This window comes from Mus caroli, unplaced genomic scaffold (genome assembly GCF_978045245.1).
Source record: "Mus caroli unplaced genomic scaffold, Mus_caroli_1 scaffold_11, whole genome shotgun sequence".
Taxonomy (NCBI): domain Eukaryota; kingdom Metazoa; phylum Chordata; class Mammalia; order Rodentia; family Muridae; genus Mus; species Mus caroli.
In genome coordinates this window covers 72,824,620-72,850,096 of record NW_028227266.1, presented here as the reverse complement: position 1 = coordinate 72,850,096, position 25,477 = coordinate 72,824,620, and the positions used below count along the sequence as shown (strand labels likewise).

The window sequence follows — 25,477 nt, the reverse complement described above, 5'->3', positions numbered from 1 at the left end:
AAGGGTCATGAAGTAGATTCAGGCTGCAGGAAGCACTAGGAGGTAGTATAAACATTTATTCATTGAAAACTCTTCCTTGAGAATTAACAAAAGAGATAACATTTGAAGAAATCAAGGCTGAGCAAAGGCCTTCTCTGGGAGAAATCAGGGCTACCTATCAGCAATTATAAAAACAATAATGTTGACCTTGAGTCAGCCTTAAAGGTCTTTGTTCACAATTGGACTATCAGCTTTATGAATTTTCAGTTGCTATTGCAGCCAAAGACGCAGTAAAGGCAGAGTTGACCAGTAATAAGACAACAGCTGTTTCTGCCGACCGGGATGAAAAAGCATTTGAGAAAGGACACATCACACTGGCATTTTCTATGTTAAAAATGACAGCTCTTCCACATTCCACTCAACACACCTTAGATGAAGACTTACGACATCTCAGGGAAATACCAATAAAAATCCAAAATCACATACAGTCAAAGCAAGAAATAATTTAAACAAATTGTATCTGCAATCCTGGGAGATCAATAGTCAGTAAAGGTTTTTATAACTTGAAATGTTTTATGGTTGAAGATTTTACCCTAAGACTTTTTTCCCCTCATCTCGAGGATGCAATTTTACTTTCTCTGCTGTATGTTAAACATAATGTCTAGTAATAAGAGAGATGCCCGTTCAAAGAGGAAATAATAGACAGATCCAATCAAAGAGGGAGAGAGGGAGAGGGGTCCTCATGTGGAGTTATTGAAATTAAGAGATTCAATAGCTATTACTGCCAGTCAGGTATCATAGCAACCTTGTATGTTTTAAAAAAAATAGTGCTGGAAAAGTCTCCAAACCTTCAAGGCTACTTTGGGAGTATAACACTGTCAACATCTGTTGGTGTTGCCATGGGCACAGCCACAAAAGATTCTGCCATCCATATGTATGTACACACACAGAGAGAGAGAGAGAGAGAGAGAGAGAAGAAGAAGAAGAAGAAGAAGAAGAAGAAGAAGAAGAAGAAGAAGAAGAAGAAGAAGAAGAAGAAGAAGAAGAAGAAGAAGAAGAGAAGAAATGTAGAAGACACATTGACAAGAAAGCATCAAGAAGTCATTGGTCTGGCTCTATAACATCACCCACACTTCTGTCTTTTTTTTTTTTTAAACAGTAATTCTTTTCTACAGAGTACAGAGACTCCAGATTCAACTGCCCTGTCGTGACTCAACAGGACGCAGGGTGTGGAAACCATCTCCTAAAACTCTACTTTGGTACCGTCCATGGCAAGTCTTAACTAGAATCTCAAAGTGGACTGCATTTAAAACAATACTTAAGCGTCCACATCTCCAACCTCGTTGGCAGTTGATAGGTCCACAGGAAAGAAAAGGACAGGTTCCTAGGAGCAAGAAACTGATATTGATTTTTCCTTTTTCAGCAGCGAGTCTCCGTTCTGTGTGGCTGCTGTCAAAGGCAATCTCTAACAGCTGGAGTCAAATTGTACTATTTAGAGAAAGAGCCCTTGTCAAGTGGACCGTAAGTCCCCCAACAATACGCTATTCAAATGGCACTTTGCCACACAAATTGCTGACTGGATGAATAACCTGTGGCAGTCACTGAGGCCAGTATCAAAGTTCCATTTTGATGAGAGGTTTTACGTTCACACATTAAACAAGCTTTCTTTGAAGAACTATGAGGCCGTATATCTTGGGGCCTCGGAATGCTGGAAATAATTAAAATCTGTTTAAATACATCAAGGGAACGTGACAACATTAATATGGATCGGGCGTTAACTGCATTTGTCACAGGGGTAGAAGCAGTGGTCCGTCGGTGGCTGGCACCCCCTCCCCGGCACGTGCAGCACAAAGCTGGGCTCTTGCCAGCCGTGCACCATGAAATAGGCGCTTTTTCCTTTTGTAACCCTGATTTACATGGCTGACGAATGTTTAGATTTGAGCCAGGCTTTGAAGTCCTCTGAGGAAAATCAGGGTGGCTCCTGTGCAGGAGGCCGGCAGCTGGAGTCTCTTCACCATGCTTATTCCTTCTGTGGGGACCGGACCTCCTGAGGTAGGTTCTGAAACAAAGCTGTGACAGCCCCTAATAGTTTTTCTTGTGTCTGAGGTAACTTTCTGAATGAAAAAAATATAAAGAACGTCTAAATTCATGCCACTAAATGTGAGATAGGAAGTTTTTACACAAAGCAGTTATTTTTTTTTAAGCATTATCAATTAAGGAAGCTTTTATTCACCTTGCAGAACCTTCTGAGGAATGGTTAGCTGTCAAAAATATTCATTGTTTCATATATGATTCAAAAAGCAAATTATCATGCCTTGCCATTACTCCTACAGGTTTTTCTGTACTGCCTGACGTAGGGAGATGCTACCTACCAGTCACTGTGTTCTCAGTAGAAATTAAGTAAAGTGAAATATTTAAAACAAAAAAACAGAACACTAAACTTATAGAATTGAATGGTTTCAATGTTTAATAACAACTCTACTTTCTTATAAATTTATATAATATTTCCCATGATACTTATACTTTCATCAACTATCAAAAGGGACGCCATCCAAATTACCTTCTAAAGAGGTCAAAAGAAACAATCTACATGGGAAATTTATATGTTTTAATTTTAGTTTGGAAAAAAAATATATGTATATATATATATATATACCGTGTAGCTGTAGTGCTTGAGAATGCTATAAGAGTGCCCAGGATGCTATGCAGTTACAGGCAGTTGTGAGCTGTCTGACATGGGTGCTAGAAACTAAACTCAGGTCTTCTACAAGAGCGGCAAATATGGTTAACTACTAAGCAATCTCTCCAGTCCTCTATTTTTATATAATGCAATTATTTTCAAATAAATACTACTTGCTCTCTTCTAATGCAATGTAATTTTGATAACAGAATATTTAAATAAAAGTGGAATTTGATTTAATACTACTAATAATACTAATAGTATTAATACCAATAGTAATAATAATACTATCTCAGTGAGATTTAATTTATTTTATATGTAAATCAACAGGTAAGATTTTTTCAAGTACCATTATTTTGTTCCTTTAGTTATTTTGTGTTTCAGTTATTTTGTGTTTTGGTTATTTCATGTATCATGAAACATAAAGCAATAAAAAACCAAAAAGTAGCTTTTTGCATTGGATATTTGGCTCAGTGGATAATAGCACACACTGCTCTTTCAGAAGTCCCCAGTACCCACATCAGGTGACTTACAAGTGCCTGTAACTCTGGCCCCAGGATCCTCTGCCCTCTTATGTCCTCCGTAGGCACCTTCACTCTTGTAGATACCCATAAATACAAACTTAAAGAAATAATAAAAATTAGCTTTTTATTTTAATAAGGTGTTAAGTAGCAGAATTTGTAGCAGGTTGCCATTTCTGTTTTACAAGAGAAGTCAAGAGAAGACTTGAATAAAGTTTCTCAGTGAGTTATGTGAGATGTTACACTAAGGTCAGATCAAGGTTAAATACCAAACCAACTGGGATGTAAACGCAAATGCAGTTTGTATTTACATCCAACCTTATATGTTTAGGTTAATCCATACAAGTGTACTATTCAAAATTCTCTAATGGAGGTTGAGAAAGATGGCTTGGTCAGTCAAGTATTTACCCTGTAAGCTTTAAAAACATTTTATTATTTTGAGAATCATCTCACTATGTAGCCTTGGCTGACCCAGAATTCACTATGTAGACCAAGATGGGCACAAGCTGAAGACATCTACCTGCCTCTCATTTCTGAGTGCTGGGTTTAACAGTGTGCACTATCATCTCTGGCCCAAGGACCTGAATTTTATCACTAACACTCATGTAAACGTGTACACCAGGTATCCCAGCACTGGGAAGGCAGAGACAAGGGGATTCCCAGGGCTCAATGGACAGTCAGTTAGCCAAGTTATCCAAGTCCAAGTTCAATAGAGCCCTTATATCAAAAATAAGGTGGAGAGTGATTGGGGAAGACACCTAACTTCAACCTTTGACCTCCAAAGGCAAGAACACACTTCATACACACACACAGTTGCATACTAACACATGTACCAAACTCAAAACAGAGAGCTCTATGAGCACATGAGAATAGTGTGGCATTCAAGTTCTTATCTCCATCTCTGTGGAGACACGAGGAGCCACTAAATGTCAAAGTCCATTTTAAAGTCTCTAAACAAGAGTAAGGCATCTGCTCTAGAAAACTCTTGGGGCTATATGGAGCCAGGCACTGCTTAGATCTCTCTTCAGGAAGGAAGACTCATCCCACTGTGAGCCATTTGGCTCAGTGGCAGCTTAGAACTCTGGTCACTTGTGGGATATGTCTCAAAACTGGAACAAAAGTCCTAACCTCCTTGAAAGAATGGCTAGGTAATGCTGTAGGATAAGTGCTTGTAAGCCACAGGCTTCCTGTAATGGGATATGTTTGTTCTTAACTTTCTATCACACACACACACACACACACGCACACCTGAACTTACACATATACACACACAAATACTCAGTTGCACTGGAAATCATAATTTGTAGGGTGTTTTTGTTGTTTGTTTGTTTATTTAACAAAAGATGGTGTCCCCAGCACATACAAGTACTGTTTTCTATACAAGAACAGAATATAATGTATTGACATAAACTATTTCAATTTACATTCTATCATATATACATATGTATGAACATACATATACAGAAATATATGGAATGAAAATAAATGGCTTTATTAAAATTTCAGAAATTGAAATTTTAATATGGAAGAAAGAGGAGTTACAGGTTCTTTACAGGTCCTCCTGATACCTCTTTCCCTTTCAGTGACAAGAGGACTACTCGACCATTGGTCAGCAAGCTACAGCCAGTGTATCATGTTTGGACCACCACCTGCTACTGTAAAGGCAAGTCTCCCTAGATACCCCTCCACTCAACAGCAGAGCTGAGTAAAAATCTTGGCAAAGATCTGAGCTGTGACCCTAAACCATTCACTCCCTGATTTTTACTGAGAGACTCACATAACCTTCTTCATGGTCACCAGTATCCTAACATAAAAAACAGATCACATTTATGATTTTAAACCTCCCAGCAGACATCTTAAAACAACATAAATTTTAAAATGGGTAAAATTGGTCAAATAATTTTTTATTTAATCTCACATATCCAAAATGCATGTGTTTAACAATTTGTTCTGATCTTATTCGAGACACCAACTTGAACTATCGAGTGTTTGTTTCAATGTCACCACATTAGATGGGACAACTCTAAGAAAGCAAACAAATAAGAAAGCAAGCAGGGAGAGACAGGTTCTGCTTGGTGCAGCAGGGTTCTCAGACACTGCAAATGTCGTAAGTTCTGTCCATTAAAATAATCCTGTTTATCCTTTTATCCATTTTATAGATAATAAGCACAATAAAAAAACCTGAACACATACACTCATAAAACAAAAACGAACCAACCAACCAATGAACAAATGGGACTTTTCTTCTTAAAATACCATGTAGCCACAATGCTCACTGTCATATAGCAATGATTTTCGTCCCTACCTCACAGCTCAACTCCTCCCACTGCTATTTAAATAGACTCTATCCTGCTTTATCCTCTTGCCCAATCTAAGAACAGCAGCTCCCAACACCAACATGGTTATTGTATCCTGTAAATCCTTTAAGACTCTGACTCTCCTCCTCTCATCCCAAAGATCTCTCTTTGTCTAACAGCAGATTCAGCACCTCAATTCAGCACCAGCAATTCAAAGTGGAGATATTTTAAAATGATGTTTATAACATTTTCTGTTCTTTTCATAACTTGCTCTCCCCATTTATATGTACTCCCCAAATGAATGAAGAAAAACTGAATCATACTTTCTACGGATGTACAAATATTAGCCAACATCAAGTTCTAAATGTTCTGTTCTGTCTGAATTGTCTACGCCATTGCAATCCAGTATTCTGCCTGTGCCACTCTAAGATTAACACACACACACACACAAGCATAGATACAACACAATCTTGGATGGTCAAAAGCTCCCAGGCCGGTTGCCTTCCATTTTCCCCACTTACAGAATGAATATTATTCACACACGTATTGAAGATTGGTTTTTTTAAATGAAATCCATGAAGCATCTACTATATAGTAACTCACTTATGAGCTAAGAGATAACTCGATGGATAGAGCTTTTATAGATATGATAAACTAAGCTTGAGTTCCCAGAATTTATGGAAAAACTGGCCATAGCATCAGACATTTGTCATATCAGTGCTCCTATGTTGAGAAGAGAGGAGAGAAGGAGATTTCTGGAAACATGCAGGGCATCTACCCTGAGTGGCATATGTAACAGCAAACAACAGAGACCTCATCTCAAGCAATGTGGGCGGCCAGGACCAGCACCTAAAGTTGTTCTCTGAACTTCACATGTACACCAGGACATGTGTGCCCATACTGACACATACACATCACATGCACACAGAAGTATATTAATAATGTACAGGTTTACCTTTGAAATGTCATACTTTAAGATAAAATGAGCTCAGCACCCTAGCTCTAAGACAAATCCTAAAACAGCACAGGAGTGACAGACAATGAAGACATCTTGCATGAAACTGAAGGTGTGAAAGAGAAGCACAAGTACAAGAACCCACAGTCACACCAAATCTAGTAACAACAAGAGTGTATAGAGGAAAAGAGGCGACTGTCCTGTCTCCTTTACTTCTCCACTACAAAGAACGAAGGCTGAAAATTGTAGACTGCTCAGGTAAAGGGCAACAACTAGAAAATAGAGTGGACATCAGCCTACAAACAGGATGACAAGACAGGGGCATTTTATTGCTTCCTGGAGTCAAGAAAGAAACAAAATTATATACAGAAAATGAAATGTGTATACACTGTTAACACTACCTAAAGGGTAACTGAGCTTCAGAAAGAAACAACAGTCAGTTTATCTACCTTCTGGGAATCCAAGGAGAAAAACTGGCACCCAGTAAAAGTGATTTTTCCCCCCTACAGACCTCTGCCTCTGAAACACACAGGTCAGGTGATACCTGGGTCTTATCTATCATTCCCAAACAGTCCCTACTCTCCTACGATGTGTGCTTATTATAAAAATAGGTCCATGCCATTATGATAGTTCCAACCATGTATATGATTCAATTGAAATGCTATCATAGCTACATAAACATCCTTACAAAAATCTTGATTTCATGTTAAGAATGCTAAGAGATAGGGCTAGAGAAATTGCTCAGTAGTTAAGAACACTGACTTGGGCCGGGCGGTGGTGGTGCATGCCTTTAATCCCAGCACTTGGGAGGCAGAGGCAGGCGGATTTCTGAGTTTGAGGCCAGCCTGGTCTACAAAGTGAGTTCCAGGACAGCCCCAGGGCTACACAGAGAAACCCTGTCTCGAAAACCAAAAAAAAAAAAAAGAACACTGACTTGTTCTTCAGAGGATCTAGGTTTAGTTCCCAGAGCCCACATGGTGTCTTACAATTATCTGTAACTCCAGTTCCAGGGAATCTGATCTCCTCTTCTGGCCTCTATAGACACTGCATATACACCATGTCCACAAATGTAGGCCAAGATAAGTAAGTAAGTAAACAAATAACTAATAAATAGAGCATATTTGGCAACCTCAAAACAATGAAAATGTAGACTCTTGCTATCCACAGGGTTAACATCTCAAGAAGGAAAATATAAACTGATGTAGGTTGTCTGAATGAAATAGTAAAAGGAGAAATACATTAGGAGATTTTCATTCTATTTCAGCCATGACTTGGTGAAGTACTGGACTGATGGGCTGAGAGGTGACACTGTGAATCAATCAATACCCTGAGGCTGGCATCACAAGGACCATGGGGCCCTGTGTTCAGATCTGTGCTATACAATCATCCAGCTTTGCACTTTGAGACTGTATGTTCAAACAGTATGATTCCAGTCATACTTCTCACTGTTTAGCAAGTCAACACTGTTCAGGTGACAAACTTATTAGGTGTTCAGTTAGCATCTGAGATCTCAAAAGGTAATGAGTACCGGGCTCAGATAAAATGGAAATCAGGTCCCTAAACCCGAAAGGTTAGTATGGAAGCTCAAATGTGTGGCTTGGCTTCCATCACTTTGATGAATGACAACATATCTTCTGTTTTTAATATAAATGTACACACAAGGTAAAAATGGGATCTTTGCTAAGTCTTTATGAAGAAGATTGAAATAACAGGAAATGGCAAGAATATATAAATTGCAATATAGAAATATTAATTCCCACATGTACACTCAAAGAATTTTGACCTTATTTTATTTTATTTAGGTTATTTTCAATTATGTGTAAGTGTTCATGACTACACCGGGATACATAGATGTGAGAGCAAGTGCCCAAGAAAGACAGTGACACCAGATCTGTGCAGCTATAGTTACACATAGCTGTGAGGACCATGTGGATATTGGGATCTAAACGTGGGTCCTCTGGAAGAGCAGCAAGTGCCCTTGACCATTGAACCATCTCTCAAGCCTCCTACTTAGATTTTCGAAAAAGTTTTAGGTTCAAATGCATTACTGGAAATGTGTGTGTGTGTGTGTGTGTGTGTGTGTGTGTATTATTAATAAGAAAATAATTTATGTCACCAATAAGAACAAAAAAATCCCATAGAATATAAAGTGACCCTTAAAATTGTGAAAATATACTGCATAATATTATGAAAACATATTTACATGAAAAAATCCTAAGTATGTCCATACATATAAATGGCACAGGCAAAAATACTAAGAAGATAGCATGAAGGATCAGAATAGAAAATAATATCTTAAAGAAACTATATGAAATCACTATAACATACCGAGAAAAGAAAAATACTAAGGCTTGCTAAAATGAGCAGCTAGCCTGACTAAAAGAAACTAAATATATTCAACTGAAGAATTTAAAATGGATTGTAACTACAGCATATAATCACCACCATTGAAAAACACCTAAAATTTGAGTTAATGGGAGGGTAACTTAATTTTTGATAAGCTGAAAACTCTACTGTCACAAATGGCATCACAAGGAAAACATTCACTTTAGAGTTAGGTTCCACCCAACATCACTGGAAAGATGACGTCACCTGCCTCCCTACTTTTGTGCAGAGGGGTTAGGGCCACATTGCTGCTTACTCCAGTTGCTATGTCCCTGTGGAATACAGGATAGATGCAGACTCACCTTACATGAAGACTCCAGCTGCACACTGGGGCAGGGTACTGGCCCAGGCTGGTGGGAGTTGGATGTCTTCTGCTCTACACTTTTGTGCTTATGTGTCTCAGAGGCCACTGACAGTGTAGGCTCAGATCTGATGAGCTGAGTATCGTCACCACAGTTGAGAATAATCCTTGCTCTTTCTCCTGTCTCGTGCCTTTCCAAAGTGCCTGGAAAATGAAATTCAAGACACAAAACAAATATAAGCAAAAATACCCACTGGAATAGAATGCACAGACCTCACATGACGTGTTCACAAAAGGACCTTGATTCTTGAACCTGTCATTCCTGCCTTCTTACAACAGAAAGAACCAGCCTGTGAGCTTTGTCTAGATGGTTTAAATTTTGCCATCAATTACATTACAGTGGACTTGAAAGTGTACCCCCATCTAAGACCCCTTTTATCCACTGGAATCAACAGTCCATCTAAGAGTCTCCATAACTAAAATCCCTCTTATTATCTAGTGTGAAAGTGATCAATACAGAACAACGATGGAATATTTCTGTGTTGTCTCCTAGTGTCCCAGCTCACAAACAACAGAGATTCTGAAGTGCCCACCTGGGGTTCCCAGGTTTGCAGTGTTTCTACAGGTAATGTGTAACAACTTACATGATTATAGGTATTAAGGACACAGAGGCTTAGAGTGCTTCTGCCCTCATGCCAAGCTCCCCAGCTTTCGATGTTGTTTTTATTGCTGGAGTTTGTTAGCCTTGGAGCCTTTCTTTTTTATTTCTTATGTTATTAGAACTGGAATTAATCTCCCTTGCCCTCTGACCTCCGTCCAGCTCCAGAAGTGGTGCTGACAAGTCCAATTTGAAGTTAAAAGGAATGAGTGTAGGGAGCTGGGCCGACGGTTCATCAGTTAAGAGCACTGGCTGCTCTTGCAGAGAGCTGTGGTTGGGTTTCCAGGACCTACATGGTGGCTCATAACACCTGAAACTCCAGCTCCAGGGGATCCAATGATCTTTTCTGACTCATGAGCCATACATGCACACATATAGACACACATATATGTAAGCAATAAAATAAATCTTTTTTTTTAAAGAGAGCAAATATAAAATGACCAGCATTGGTGTGGGGTGATACCCTAGGGTTACTATACAAGTGTGAGGACTGGAGCTCAGATCCACAATTCTCATGTAAATGCCTGGCAGATGAGGCAGCTCAGCTGTAACCTGTAATCCCAGCATGCAAGAGCCAGATGCATGGATCTCCTGCCTAGATTAGCCCAAAGGATGAGCTCTGGATTCAGTGAGAGACTCTGCCTCAATAAATAAAACACAGAGCAAGCAAGAAAGATACAAGACATCATTATTTGCCTTCCAAATATACATACAAGTGTGCCCCCCACAAGAAAATTTGCATACATATACACATAATACAAAGGCTTATTATTATTATTATTATTATTATTATTATTATTATATTATGTATACACACACACACACACATCAGAGGTCTGGAAAGCTTAGTAGGACAGTACTGCCTGATTATAAGAACCTGAGTTTGGAACCCAGCACCCATTAATAAATCAGTTATGGTCTTGCAAGTCCCTATAACAATAGCATAGAGATGGAAGGATTAGTTGTTGGCTGCCAGCTTAATCAAAACTTGTCAGCTCCATGTTCAGAGAAGGACCTGCCTCAAAGAAATAAAGTGCAGAGTAATGAAGAAAGATACCCAATGGTTTCTTTGCTTTCTGAATGCATATACAGGTACACATATACCACATACACGTATGCACATTACACTCATATACATACACACTCATATACAGAAAGAAAGGGTCGGAAAGCAATGGATAAATAGTCAACTGGCTTTACAGAATGCAACACCACATATTCATTGAGCAAATTAATCTTGATGTCTGCTTCCTATCCTTTATAGGCTCACTTACAACTGAACAAAAATAATAAGAAATTCAATTAATTAGCGCCATAATACAGATTTAATTTCATATCGTTCCTTTCCCACAAATTGGAAAAAGTTGTTGTAGGTGTTAAAGATAACTAATTCTCATCAATAATATTAAGGAAAGATGAAATAAGTTAATTATACTAGGAAAGTGGTACCAAAATTAAAGATCACTCTGTGGTTTGATAGGAAGCTAGATGTGAAGATTGTAGTAATAGCATTTAATCCAGTCTCAGTCTCTCCTCTCTTCCCTGTTAGCTCTATCACTATTAGCTAGAATTGAGCACTGTAAATTTCTACAGGTCATTATGCTACAGCAATAGACATATTTTCATCTTGGGGATTCTTGGCAATGCTCCCCCATTGCAATCATTTCAAATTTGTAAGCAAATATCCTAAATACCTATTTATTTATTTATTTATTTATTTATTTATTTATTTATATTAGATATTTTCTTTATATACATTTCAAATGCTATCCCAAAAGTTCCCTATACCCTCCACCCGCCCTGCTCCCCTACCCACTGGTGGCCACTCCCTATTCTTGGCCCTGGCATTCCCCTGTACTGGGGCATATAAAATTTGCAATACCAAGGGGCCTCTCTTCCCAGTGATGGCCGACTAGGCCATCTTCTGAGTGTAACTTTCTAACCTTCCTTGTCCCATAACTACCAAGGAAATACTGTCAACAAATGATGCCAGAAAATTCATTGTCTTTCTAAGAAATCCCCCTTTCAAGTTAGTATCAACATAGATAATCTTCTCATGAGTTTTCTGTGGTTATGCAGTATATTTGTAAAATATTTTCAGAAAAATTTGTGTCTCTATGTCATCTGGAACTGGCTTTATACTCTTGGGCTCAAGAAATACTCTTGCCTCAGCCTCTTTGGTAGTTGAGAATAAAGGTGTGTGCTACTGTCCTTGGCTTTTGACACTCCTTGGAAAATAATTTATTGTGAAATAGCCTTGTGCATTACACTGTATATTTTACATATCCATGTATTTCATTCTAAATGTTTTTACAAAGCACCTCTTAAATTGTCCAGCCATAACCATAGCTTACACACATGTACCTGTGTAGCTTTCACCTCCTTCCATTTCTGCAGATATCTGATCTGTTTCACTTACTGTACCATTTACATGTGACCTGTTTGCAACACATAGGAAAAAAGAATGGTTTGTCCCTAGGCCCAGAACTCCCCAAAGCCTCATGGCATCACTGAAGCAAGAGACACTGAGGACTAATTTACTACAGTATTTAAAGTACAAATATTCTATTCTACCCATAAATAAATATTCTCCAATCTAATAAAAGATTGGGCATTTTGTTTTCTTGATAATAAATCCTATCATGGGAGTTAATTTTTTCATTTAAAATTTCTTATTGAATTAGTATTGCTTCTGCCTCCTGGTTGATAAGCCCTTTTAAATAATTTATCATCAGAATTCATGGAATTTGTTTAGAAAGAAGATAATATAAGAAATAACCACTAGGCCCTGGCGCTCCCCTGTACTGAGGCATATAAAGTTTGTAAGACCAAGGGGCTTCTCTTCCCAATGATGACTAACTAGGCCATCTTCTGCTACATATGCAGCTAGAGACACGAGCTTTGGGGGTACTGGTTAGTTCATATTGTTGTTCCACCTATAGGGTTGCAGACCCCTTCAGCTCCTTGGGTACTTTCTTTAGCTCCTCCATTGGGGAGCCCTGTGTTCCATCCAATAGATAACTATGAGCATCCACTTCTGTATTTGCCAGGCACTGGCATAGCCTCAGGTAGGGGGAGGGTATAGGGAACTTTCGGGATAGCATTTGAAATGTAAATAAAGAAAATATCTAATAAAATTTTTTAAAAAAGAAATAACCACTAGGAAGATTGTCAGTGTGTTATTGTGAGAATTCTTCCCCTGGGAGAATCTCACAAACACCAACTATGAGTCCATCTTATGTAGCTGCATAACTAAGTCCCTCCCTGTCATTAACCAGAAAGGGGAGGGGGGAGGTGTATAAACAAATCTACCTTCCTCTACCTCCTCCTCCTCCTCCTCCTCCTCCTCCTCCACCACCACCACCACAACCACCACCACCACTACCTCATCTCTCACTCACCCCCCCAAAGGACCAATGACAAACCAAAGTATCATTCCACCAGAATTCATCTTAGGACCCCAGTGAGTGTTTTGGGTCTACTTACAGAGCAATGATCGGGGCATTATGGGAAAAGAGCATGGGTGACTTGGACAGATACACTTGGAAATCTGTACCCAGCATGGAGCATGGTTCCCCATGGCCAATAGTCCTCCTCAGTTAACTTTCTCAGGCCTCTCTATACTCTAGTACCTTCCCTAGACTCAAAGCCAGGAGCAATTGAGCTGAACTTCACCCAGATGTCTGGGAAGTGTGGCTAGAAACTTGGTTGCTGGTCCAATAACTCAACTCAAAAACCCTTTCTTCTGGGAGGGGATGCCAACAGACACTCCCAGGCCTGATCAGGATAGATGCACTCAGCAAGACAACACTGATCTCAGAAAGATGGGAGCTGCTTGAAAGGGAGGGTAGTGTTCTACAACAGTAGCTACAATATGCCTAAATGTTGCCTTTGCAGCAGATAGGAGTCACTGCTTCCTAATGTCAGAAACTCAAGGTTTATAAACCACTTAATTCAACTCAAGAGAACATCAAGAGAACTTTGCTTTTCCATGTGAACCTGATGGTAACCGAAACTGATTTACACTCTATTTCATCAAGACAGTGAGGGATAGACTCTTCCCTGATCCAATTTGGGCATGACAAGAAAATGTGCAGAGCAGAATATTGATAAAGTTATGCTATCCACTGTGCCATCTCGTTTTTTTTTCCAGGTAGATGTGTGAAAGATACCATGAAATCTATATCATAAAAAAAAAAAAAATTGAGGCCAGCCTGGGCTACATAGTGAGTTGCAGAGAAGCCTCAAATACAGAGCTAAACTTTGCATCATAAAACTGAACCAGATGAACTCAAAACTTCATCAAAGACAATGTTTTAGGCCTAGTCGGCCATCAGTGGAAAGAGAGGCCTTGCAAACTTTATATGCCTCAGTACAGGGGAACGCCAGGGTCAAGAAGTGGGAGTGGATGGGTAAGGAGGTGGGGGAATGGGGAGGGTATGGGGGACTTTTGGGATAGCATTGGAAATGTAAATGAAGAAAATACCTAATTAAAATAAAATAAAAGAAAAAAGAAAAAATATTTTATGTAAATATCATGCACTGTTAATTTATACTTTATTGATATAAGTTTTTCCATATTGTTTTCAACTTAAGCTATTCTCTTTAACTCGTGGCATTAAAATGGTATTAGATTTTGGATTTTCAGATCAAAGATGTTCAAATGTCATAGAAATGTGCAAGACTTTTGGTACCAAGAATTTTGGGCAAGACATCCTCGGCCTTTGTTATATCAGGGAGAAAAAAAAATCACAGGGAAGAACATTTAGAACAATTAACTTTCTGGCACAAAGTAAAGGCAAGATCCATTGTAAGGGATCCAGAATTGCTTTTTATTCCAAAACATCAGTGCACAGAAAGCAAAGGATCAGACAAAGTATTCAGGGACCCTGGTTCCTTGTGCCAGACCCCTGGACCCACTCAAACACTATTTGCATCATCATATGCTTTCCTTGGTAACTCAACACCACATGAGAGTATCCCTAATCAACATTTTTTAAAGTCAGAGTTTCCTTTATGATCACAGGTGTCTCCTGAGTCCAGATGATAACACCTTCTTCCTTGCCTGTGACTATGACAACAGGACCACATCACTATGGGACAGGGAACCTTCTAGCTCCAAACTGTTGCATGCTCAATTCCCCAAAAACTGGCTCCATCCTATCAAGGCTACAGCATGGTGTATTAATTACTTTTCTGTTGATGTGATAAAACATCATAGCTAAGGCAACTTAAGGAATAGTTTGTTTTGGCTTATATTCCCAGATAGATAATAGTCCATGATGACAGCACAGAGGGGAGGTGGTTGGAGCAGCAAGCCAGAGTTCATGTTTTGAAACAAAATCCTTAAGCAGAGACAGAACCCTTGGAATTGCAGGATGTTTTAAAACATCAAACCGTGCATGCAATGAAGTTCTCCCTACACGAAGGCCATACCCCTTAAGCCTACCTAAATAGCATTACCAACTAAGGACCAAGTGTTCAAAATTATGAGCCTATGGAGGACATTTTCATTCAAAATGCCACACATAGTTACTAGAGATTTTCTTCAGCCATATCATGGGACAATAATTCTCAGCTCACATGGTTACTAAGTAGCTTAAGTGTTATAGGCATGGGATTCATGCTCTTGACCCTGAGACAAGAGAAGACATGATCATCTGACTTAGATGATCACACAACTGACTGAGAAAAAAAATCACAAAATACAATAGCTCTCCTGGGCCAGAAACAGCCAGTGGGCTCTGGGTCAGACATCTTGAGTTTATAATATCTAGCACAGAGTGAATGTGACCCATGATAACACTTATGTCATATGACAGAAGCATATATTCAGCTGATTGGGAGCTGGATAACAACTTTGCCTCGACGTTCTGGAATGTTTCTGACATTCACCAACAAATCAGTTGTTTGGGGTCCTATTGCCTTCTGTATCAGAGATGACCTCATCAGATAGCCTTGCAACCCAGGTTATATATAATCTAACTCATAGCACAATGGTATGTTTGGGTTTTTTTAATAAAGAATTTTGCATGTAGCTTAGCAGAGACTTGAACTCACTATGTAGCCAAGGATGGCCTTGACTCCTGGCCCTATGCTTCTACACCCCAAGTGGTGTGATTACAGGCATGCAATGTACTGCTATGTCCAGTTTATGTGGGGCTAGAAAAGGATCAAACCCAGGGCTCTCTATGCAGTAGGCAAACATTCTACTAACTTAGCAACACATCCTTTGTCCTTTGGCTTGCTTTTTAAATCTTACATCAGAGTAATGTTCAGTCTTTATGGTGGCTATTGCTTTCTAATGGATTGTATGCCAGCAGCAATTTGGGTAATGAGGGATTTTCGACTTGGGATTGAATCCAGACCTGATCTACAGATTTTATTCTCAGCATAGTTCCTCCCCCACCCCAAACACATACACACACATACACACACATACACACACACACACACACACACACACACATACACACACACACATACACACACAACACATACACATCACATGCACACATGCATATGCACACACACATACACACACACACACACACACACACACACACACACACACACACACACACCTTGTCTCTTAGACCAGATTTCCACTTTCTTTTCCCTTAAAAAAATCTTTACTTTGCAGGCCTTAGCTCATCTTTCAGGCATAGCTTACCATTCCCATTGCTCAGACAGGCCTTCTGAAAGCAGCCTCCTCTCCCACCTGGCCTCACTTTCAACTTCAGCATCCTCTGAGAACTTTTTCTAATTGGTATGTTACAATCCCTTGCTTCCCTTCCAGATTGTGGGCCTTGGCTGGTGAGTATGCACTATAGTCTCTGAGAGTGGCACCAAGCAGGGTTCAGTAAATACTCACTGAGTGGATAAAGTTTATCCTTTCTCTGAAGGCAGAGGAAGAGGGCAGCTGGAGAGCATCAGAGAATGGTAAGTCTCACTGCTCAGGCATTAGCACTCACTAAGGTCATTATAAACCTATGCCCAGGCCTTAGGAGAGGCAGGGACTCTAAAAGGTGACTTCCAGAACCCAAGCTAGACGTCTGACAGAGTTCATCCCCAACACCCAAAGACTCTGGAATTGGAGATCAGAAGGCAGTCTCTAAATGCCTGAAATCTGTGTTAACATGACCACTGTGGTCTAGCCAACTCCACTCCCCCATGAGCCAAAGAGCAGAATATTCTGGTCAAAGAAGAGAATGTATGAAAATCCTTAGAAAGAGGCAAGGACGGAGAGGGTGAGAGAGAGGCAGAGAAGGTTGGTGGAGAATAGGAGGACTTTCAGCTTTCTAGTTGTTTCTCATCCCATCCTAAGGACCAGTGCTCCTGGTATGAGGGTTGAGGGATAAATCTTTCCATCTTTATGGCAAATCCCTCCTTCTGAGAACACCATCTCTACTTGCCTCTTGCTCTCTACATAATGGGCTCAAATAAAGGAGGTTCAGAGATGTATCTATGATGGACCTGGCCAGGTTGAATGATGGCCATTTGCACACATTGCCTGCCTGGGAATTTCTAGGTAGAGTCCAGAGCAGAGAGACAGAAACTTATACAGTCATAAGAGAGACTGGAGTTAAGTTCCAGTGACAGACTTGCACCTAAAGGAACCTGGGGTCCTTTGAAGCCAGGGGAGACCTTTGAGTCCTTCCGTGTACATAGAAGAGACACAGATTCCTCCCCAGTCTTCAGTAAAGTAGTGTGCTGTTAAAAGTCAAGCATAAACAGAGACATTAGGACTGGTGATATTTATAGGCAACCTGCCATTCTTCTTTCAATTGGTTTCATTTTTTGAATAGGGAAAATGATCTCTTTATGATGTATGCTGGAGGCCTGACTTCAAAGTGTCAGGCTTTCTTCAAGCAGAAAAGAGCATAGGACAAGACTTCTGTTGAGGAATGAGAGCAAGGCAGAGCACTAAGGGAAACAGGCTGCATGAGTGTACTACCCCCATACACAGATGGAACAAAAAGAAGCCGCCTTGCCTGACACCAGAAGTCTCTTCCAAAGAGCCAGAACTTCTCACCACTGGGCTTCCCTGGTAATTTCTGTCAAATTTAAAACATGTTCAGTCTTCTATTAAATATATTCTAAAACACCAATGATACTTGCTTTCTAGCATCAAGACCTACTATCAACAAATATATTGCTTTAAATTATTCAACTATATTAAAAATTCCAGCCAGAAAGCCTTCCCCCATCAGTTAATAATGAGGACTATTACAGATTAGCACTAACTGCATCCCCTCGAAAGACACACTATTAAACAAAAATCACAAGCACGTGACTCTATCTATAATTGATTGAGGTGAAATTTCAATTAAAAACACATCATCCACATTGACTATATTTCACATTGTATAAAACATTTTATTTACTTAAATTTTAAATTTGGGACAGCAGTGACTTCCTCAAAAGAACACTAACGAAATAAAATTATTACAGGAACACAAATTCTCAGTGCTGCCAAAAGCTAGTGCATAAAAAAGAAAGATACATCCAATTAGGCATTATACTTATAGCATTGTGAAATCATAAAATATTAGCTGAATTTACTGAAAGGAAACATGTTATGATTGGTAACAGGCATGTGTTTTCATGAGCACAGATTGATGCTAAGAATATGAACAATCACATGAGAGAGTTAGGACTTTGTCTTCATTAGTAGGAATTTCTCAGCTAAGTCTGATGTGCTGTGGGACATTGTTTATGAATGGTGCCTCTTCAAAGAGACTACCTAAAATAAAATAGGTTTAACGAGTAGCTTCATTACCAAACTCGGTAGCCACACTCCTACAATCAGATTTTAGTCAAACAGATGGCTGCCAGAGGTAATCATATTCTCTGTGTGGCGGAAGCTGCCATTGCTTGTGCTGTGATAGGTTCTCACTTATCTTCAGTTATCACATGATGCTCAGTGGCTTGCTCACAGAAGTGTATGGAGATTGACCCAGCAGCCCTCCCTAATAAAAGCATTTCACAGTGACTGCATCTTACTCTGCAAAACACGAAGCCGATGTGAGTTTGACCAAGGGTAGGCCCTGGAGGCCTGGGATTTAGAGTTAGCTAACTAGAAAGAAATGGAAGCCTGGGGAAGGGGAATGGATCTGAAAACAGTAAACCAGGCATAAAAGCACGTTTCTCACTCGTAACTATCACAGAATAGAATAAATCCATCCATTAAATAGATCTCCAATGACTGGACTCATTTTTGCACTATGCAAAGGCTCTAGTATGTTAACAAACTGAAGGTTGGCTTACCACCATCCTTCTATACCTTAAGGGCATAGAATACATTTTTAAAAAGTCTGACCTCTGTGACCTAAACTCCAGCTCTGCCACAGCCTCCAGCGCCTTCACAGAAATCCTGGCATTTACCAAAGGGACACAATCAACCCCCACATCAAATTCTGACCATTGATCTCCAGAAACACACTATGAAGGGCTCAGAGAGGATGAAGAGAATAAAGGGATGAGATACAGACATGCAGGTTTCAAATTGCTGACCTGTATCTGAATTCAAATAAAGGACTAACTGCAAAGCAAATCCCAAACCACACTTTCCTGTTACTTTCTTACCAAACGGTCCCTCTTCTTAAACATGTGCTAGCAACATTATCTATGTCTAAATCTTAAATCTCAACTTCATTCTGAAATTAAATGAATTCATTGATGAGGGGTTGCCCAGAAAAGGAATGCATTGCTAGGTGCTTAAATTGATAATCGCCTATCTCAGGCGCAGCATGCAAACCATCCATTCCTAACTCACAGGAGAGGTAACCCACTCTGCATGGCTTGCACTCTGATACCAGGGATAGTTATGTTTAATCTGAACATAGCTCTCTTAGATTTTTATCCTTCATGCACAGTATTGGAGGTTAGCTGACTTATTGGCTGCAGTGGCCCTGAAGACATTCCAGTCTATCTTGTATTTGCTTCTGGCATCCGTTGAGGTAATTAGGTCATTATCTTGCTGAGTTGATCTAGAGTTTTTCCTGGAAAGATGAAGCATATTGGAAAAGGCAGAATTGAAGTGTGCTCTCCTGGATACGGTGCTGAGTGAAGGGTGAAGTCTATACAGGGTCTTGGCTTTTCTGTTCTGTGCTGTTTGTATTCAGAGGGAGTGGATATAACAGGAAGGTAAAAAGGGTTTTGACTATAAACAGTGTTATTATTTTTTTGTAAATACTGAGTGAATGTAGGGTCGTGGACTATGGGTTTATTTGGAAGGATCAAAGATTCCCACAAGAATCTACCTATGAAAGTCAATACGGTGTTCATACCCAAGTATGCAAAAAGTGATCTTTCCACTTTTCACCCTTTAGTTCCATGATTCATGCACTCCTGGAGTCTTTACCAACTCTTGGGCTCAACCAACCATGGAAATAGGCAGAATTCTATACATAATCCCCAGTGTCCCTGTCCTTATCCAGTCTTCTCCCCTGTGACTGTGATATCATAACAGTGAAATACCCATTAATGTTCATTCTAATTCCTTGACCTCAAAAGGAGACCCTTTGATTAATACAGTTCTCATTAGTTGGTCTTTAACTTTTTCCTGTCTGTATGTGTTTAGGTGTGCAAGCATGTCTGTGTTTCTAGATAGAAACCAGAGGTAGATTTAAGTCTCTTCCTAGTTGCTTCTCAATCCTTATTTTTGGAAACAGGGTCTCTCACTGAAGTTGGAGCTCACTGATTTGGCTAGGGTGGATGTTCACTTAAGCCCCAGGTATTCCTCTGCCCTCATTTTCCCATCTCTGGTATACAGATGTGTACCAGCATGCTGGCTTTTAAAGTGAATACTGGAAATCCAAGCTTACAACTCCCCAGTCCCCATTTGAACTGCTAGATGAGCCCTTAGAAAGCTGCTATTGCGAGCAGGGGGTTCACACTTTTATTTTAGCCAGGAAGGTAGTATCCTTCAACTGCACCTCCATGTTGCAGAACTGTGAGATGTTAAATTAAAGATTTTAAGCTATGAAGTTTGAGGTTATTTGTTAGGCCCAGATGGGAAAGCAATGCAGCCTGGACTCCTGATGATTACATCTACCTGGGCTCAAATCTGGGATTCTTCTCCAATATTTTTCTTATGATAAAAATAATTAAATGCATAAAAGCATTAAGATATAAAAAACAGTTCACCGAAAAGTTTTAAAATTTCAACAGATAATTCCATCTCCTCTCTTACACTCTGAACACAACAAGCCATGGAGACATTCAACAAACAATTACAGATTAAATCATGTGCCATACTTTAAGCCTCAGGTATCCCTCTGCCCTCATTTTCCCATCGCTGGTATACAGATGTGTACCAGCATTCATTCTACAGCACTCTCTTTCTATAGGAATCATATATAAGTGGTAAAATATTGTTGCTAATTTGCTTTTTATCCTCTTATTCTTCAGTTCTTATTATAATTATATCTATCATTATCTACTATTTATTTTGAGAGAGGGTCTCATGTAGCCCAGGCTGGCCTCAAACTCACTAGATAACTGAGGATAACTTTGCATTTCTGAGCTTACAGCCTCCATTTCCAGAATGCTGGGATCATAGACATGCACCCTCACACCTTGTTTATGTGTGCTGAAGATGGAACCTGGGGTTTTATGTATGCTGTGAAATTTCTCCAACAACTAGCCATATCCTAACCCCTCATGTTATTTAACTCTTAAATCAATCCAGAAAAGAAACTAAGGGATAGAATGGATGGAACTAGAAAACACACATGGCATGAATTCACTGATAAGTGGATGTTAGCCCCCAAAATCTGACTACCCAAGATACAATTCACAGACCACATAAAGCTCAAGAAGAAGGAAGACCAAAGTGTGGATGTTTCAGTCATTAGAAGGTGGAACAAAATACACATGGGAGGAAATATGGAGACAAAGTGTGGAGCAGAGACTGAAGGAAAGGCCATCCAGAGACTGCCGCACTTGGAGATCTACCTTATATACAGTATCCAAACTCAGAAACTATTGTACATGCCAAGAAGTTCTTGCTGACAGGAACCTGATATAGCTGTCTCCTGAGAGGCTCTGTCAGAACCTGACAAATACAGCAGTGGATGCTCACAGCCAACTACTGGACTGAGCACTGGGTCCCCAATGGAGGAGTTAGAGAAAGGACTGAAGGAGCTGAAGGGGTTTGCAACCCCAGAGGAGGAACAACAATATCAACCAACCAGATACCCCTGGAGCTCCCAGGGACTAAACCATCAACCAAAAAGTACACATAGAGTGACCCACACATATGGGCACATAGGTGGCAGAGGATGGCCTTGTTAGACATCAATAGGAGAGGACCCTGGTCCTGTGAAGGCTTGATGCCCCAGTGTAGGGGAATGCCAGGATGGGGAATCAGGAGTGGATGGGTGGGGGAACACTGTCATAGAAGCAGGGGGAGGGAGCATGGGATAGGGGGTTTGGGGAGGGGAAACCAGGAAAGGGGATACCATTTGAAATGTAAATAAAGAAAATATCTAATAAAAAATTTCAAAAAAAAGAACTAAAAGAAAGAAAGAAAAGGTGAGTCACAGGGTAATTATATGATCCTATGACAAAGCTGGCATGCTAAGGGGGGCTAGAATATTGATGCTTAGTTTAAACAATGTGATAAATGGATGCAGATACAGAAAAACGGGCTGATGAAAGACCTTGACTGGTGAGGTCATCAGTTGGCAAATCCATCAATAGTTCACACAAAGGATGATTAAGACACTAATCTACCTGGCCCTGCGTCATTTTGCTTTTAAACACGTTCATTATCCCTGATACTATTTAATTCCATGTTTCACTGGTAGTATACATTTCTTTCCCCGAATGATTCACGTTTATCACTAAACGTCATTGATATAAACAGGGGAAGGAAGTGTTTAATGCTTCCGACCTCCATAGCTCGCTGTATAGTCAGGCATCTCTGATGGGCTCTGAGCTGGATCAAACCCCTGACTTGTTTCTTGTTATTTGACCAGAGTATTACATACCGCTCATCTTACTGTAACAGGGTGCTGTTAGCTGCCTAGGGGATCCCTGAGTTCTTTCCAGGGCAAAGACAAACAGTTGAACACTGGGGAAAGCAGAAGACCAAGTTTAGAAGAAAAGAATAGAAAGCAACAGCTTTACCGCCCCCCTGGAGGGGAGAAGCCCAAGGCTGGGTGGGAGTCCTTGCTTGGAAGCTGACTTGGGTATTTTATACAGCCACTAGGTTCTCCCCCTCCCTCTACAGGTCCTGTTTATATAACCACTCCTGTGCCTTCCTGCCAATTCTCCCATTGTCTTCTTTCTTATGCTCTTTGGGAACAGGAAGCTGACATTTCAGGAACCCACTTGTCTATCTGTGCCCCCAACTCCCTTTTATTTCCATCCATCACCTGAATTTCTGTAGTTAAACCTCTGCTCTTGAACTCTGCCACATTTGCCCAGCAAGTACCTTACAAGCCATCTTCTCAACCTTGATGTTAGCATCTTACATCTGTTAGTGCACCTGGGACTTCACACTGCCAGTTGCTGAAGCAGGTCTAAGGTCTTCTAAGCATGGACGGGCATATCGGAATTGGGTTTGCACAAGAAATGGGGGCAAGGGGTGGGCCAATCTATACCCAGATCTTACCGACAAGGCAGAGATTAATAACCAATATTATTTTCGACATGGAATGTCAAACCCAGCAACAACCCCTCAGTCCAATCTTCTGCTCACCAAGGCAAGGACTTGACCTCTGGACTAATTTTCACTTGGTTCATTCCAGAGACATGAAAGACCTTCCCCATCTAATCTCAGCCCAGGCGAATGGTGGATGTTGGATATTATTGATGCGCCCAGACTAATGAAGTTAAGTCCAGTGTCTTTTATCTTGTGGCCAAATCAGAGAAGCTGCCTTTCTCCCCGCAAGCACCAGTCATTACAGTCCACTGAGTCTAGATTTCTGTGGCAGCTGGCTGCTGGGAAGAGGTAGGCAACTGACAGGAGGAGACCTGGGGAGGGCAGATGGCTCCCCTGAGTTGCTTTCCACTCCACACTGCAGCTGAGAGCCCTGCTAGGGTTCTGAGTGTCTCTGTAACACATGTGTAGAAGATGCCTCCCCGAGAGGGAACTGGATAACAGCCACCTGAATTCTGCAGTGTGAGGCCAACCCCATCCCTATGCATTCACTGTGGGTCTGTGACAACACACCCAGCCAGCACTCTCTCCCTGAGTGCAGCATGCCCACAGGAACTGATGAGAGTGATTACAGCGTGAAACTTTCTTTACAAAGCAAAATCCAGGAAGGTAGCAACTGCCGAGAGGATGCAATTAGGGGGGGGGGGGGGAGGGGGGAAGGAAGACTTAACTGATGAAAGTAATTTTATAAGTAGGCAGCGTTTGTTTTTATAATTAGAATGGCATCGTATTGATTTTCACAATTGTTTCTGAGCACACAAAATGTTCTAAAGATGTCTTGCATAGACCTCAGTAATGTGCCCAATGTATTAAGATGCCTGGAGAGCCAAAAGACAGAGTTAAGTAATCACTCAATTAAAATGTATATGTGTAAATACACACTCAGAGACACACAAACAAATACATCCACACATTCACACTCACATATTCATACACACACATACACACACACATACACAGGAAGTAGTAGAACAAAACTTAAACTTGGGTAATTTGATTCTCCACACTAATACTCTTAAAGTCTTTGGGTACTGCCTCCTCCTCAAGAGATTAAACTTAGTTGGAAAAATATTCAGTTGCTATATCTCAAAGCTCATGTTCACAGCTGCATACCTACCCATACACACATGATCACACACACAACTCCAAATTGCAGCATTGTTGGGTTCACTAGGGCCAAGAAGGTGAAAGTGAAGATTCAAAACCAGGCTGCACAGGAAAAACAGACATTGGATAATAACACCAGTAATTATCATGATGAAGGAAAACAGCCACACACAAGGTGACATGGGAGAACCTTGCCCTACACTTAAAGGCATCCTATTTTCCTTTTCGAAAAGCAATCATCTCAAGGGGGTTCCATCTGCAATCTGCCACAACAGAATCAAGCAGCTCTGGGAAAATGACACATCGGGGCCACTGGCACCGGCAGGATGCTGCACAGGCAGAGCTCACCTCTACCACGTGTGCGGTGACCGTGAAACAATAGCTCTCCTGACAAGGCGTTTCGCAAGCTGTGACTTTACCGCTCTAGACAATAGTGACCTTGGTAAGAAACCAAGCAAATTATTCTCAGAGTGGTACAGTTGGTCGTGGGGGTCATCTCAACACTTTTATTTCATGTGTATACCAATAGCAGTCACTGTGCACCACGAGGGGCTAAAACTCACACTCAGGAAACTCCGAAGGTAAAGCTTGACTTTAACCACAGATACTATACTACTGGGGTAATATGACCATTGACCTGGGAAGCTGTGGGTCCCATGTATTCCTCAGACCTTTTGTTCTACATAAGTACAAAACAAAATGTTGAGTACATTTGGAAAATATGGTCTATTAGCCTTTAGCTGGCACAACTCATCTCTCATAAATTCTTTCTTTTTCTAATGTATTTGTGTGTGGTGGGGGCTTTCCTGTGAGGATGCCTGTGTGTGCAGCGAGATTGATGTCCAGGACATTCCTCTCTCATTCTTCCACTTTATTCTTTCAGACAGAGTCTGTCAATCAAATCCAGAATTCACCCATAAGG

At 40.4% G+C, this 25,477-nt stretch overlaps 1 protein-coding gene across 3 annotated transcripts in view; it reads right to left on the bottom strand.

Annotated features, from left to right (window-relative positions):
* Positions 1-25,477, bottom strand: part of Wdr72 (WD repeat domain 72) — a 168,825-nt gene that overhangs the window by 94,602 nt on the left and 48,746 nt on the right. For all 3 annotated transcript variants that reach the window (XM_085844786.1, XM_085844785.1, XM_085844787.1), the window contains exon 14: positions 9,120-9,322. In XM_085844786.1, coding sequence (XP_085700912.1) covers positions 9,120-9,322 — 203 coding nt within the window. The remainder of the gene's footprint in view (positions 1-9,119; positions 9,323-25,477) is intronic.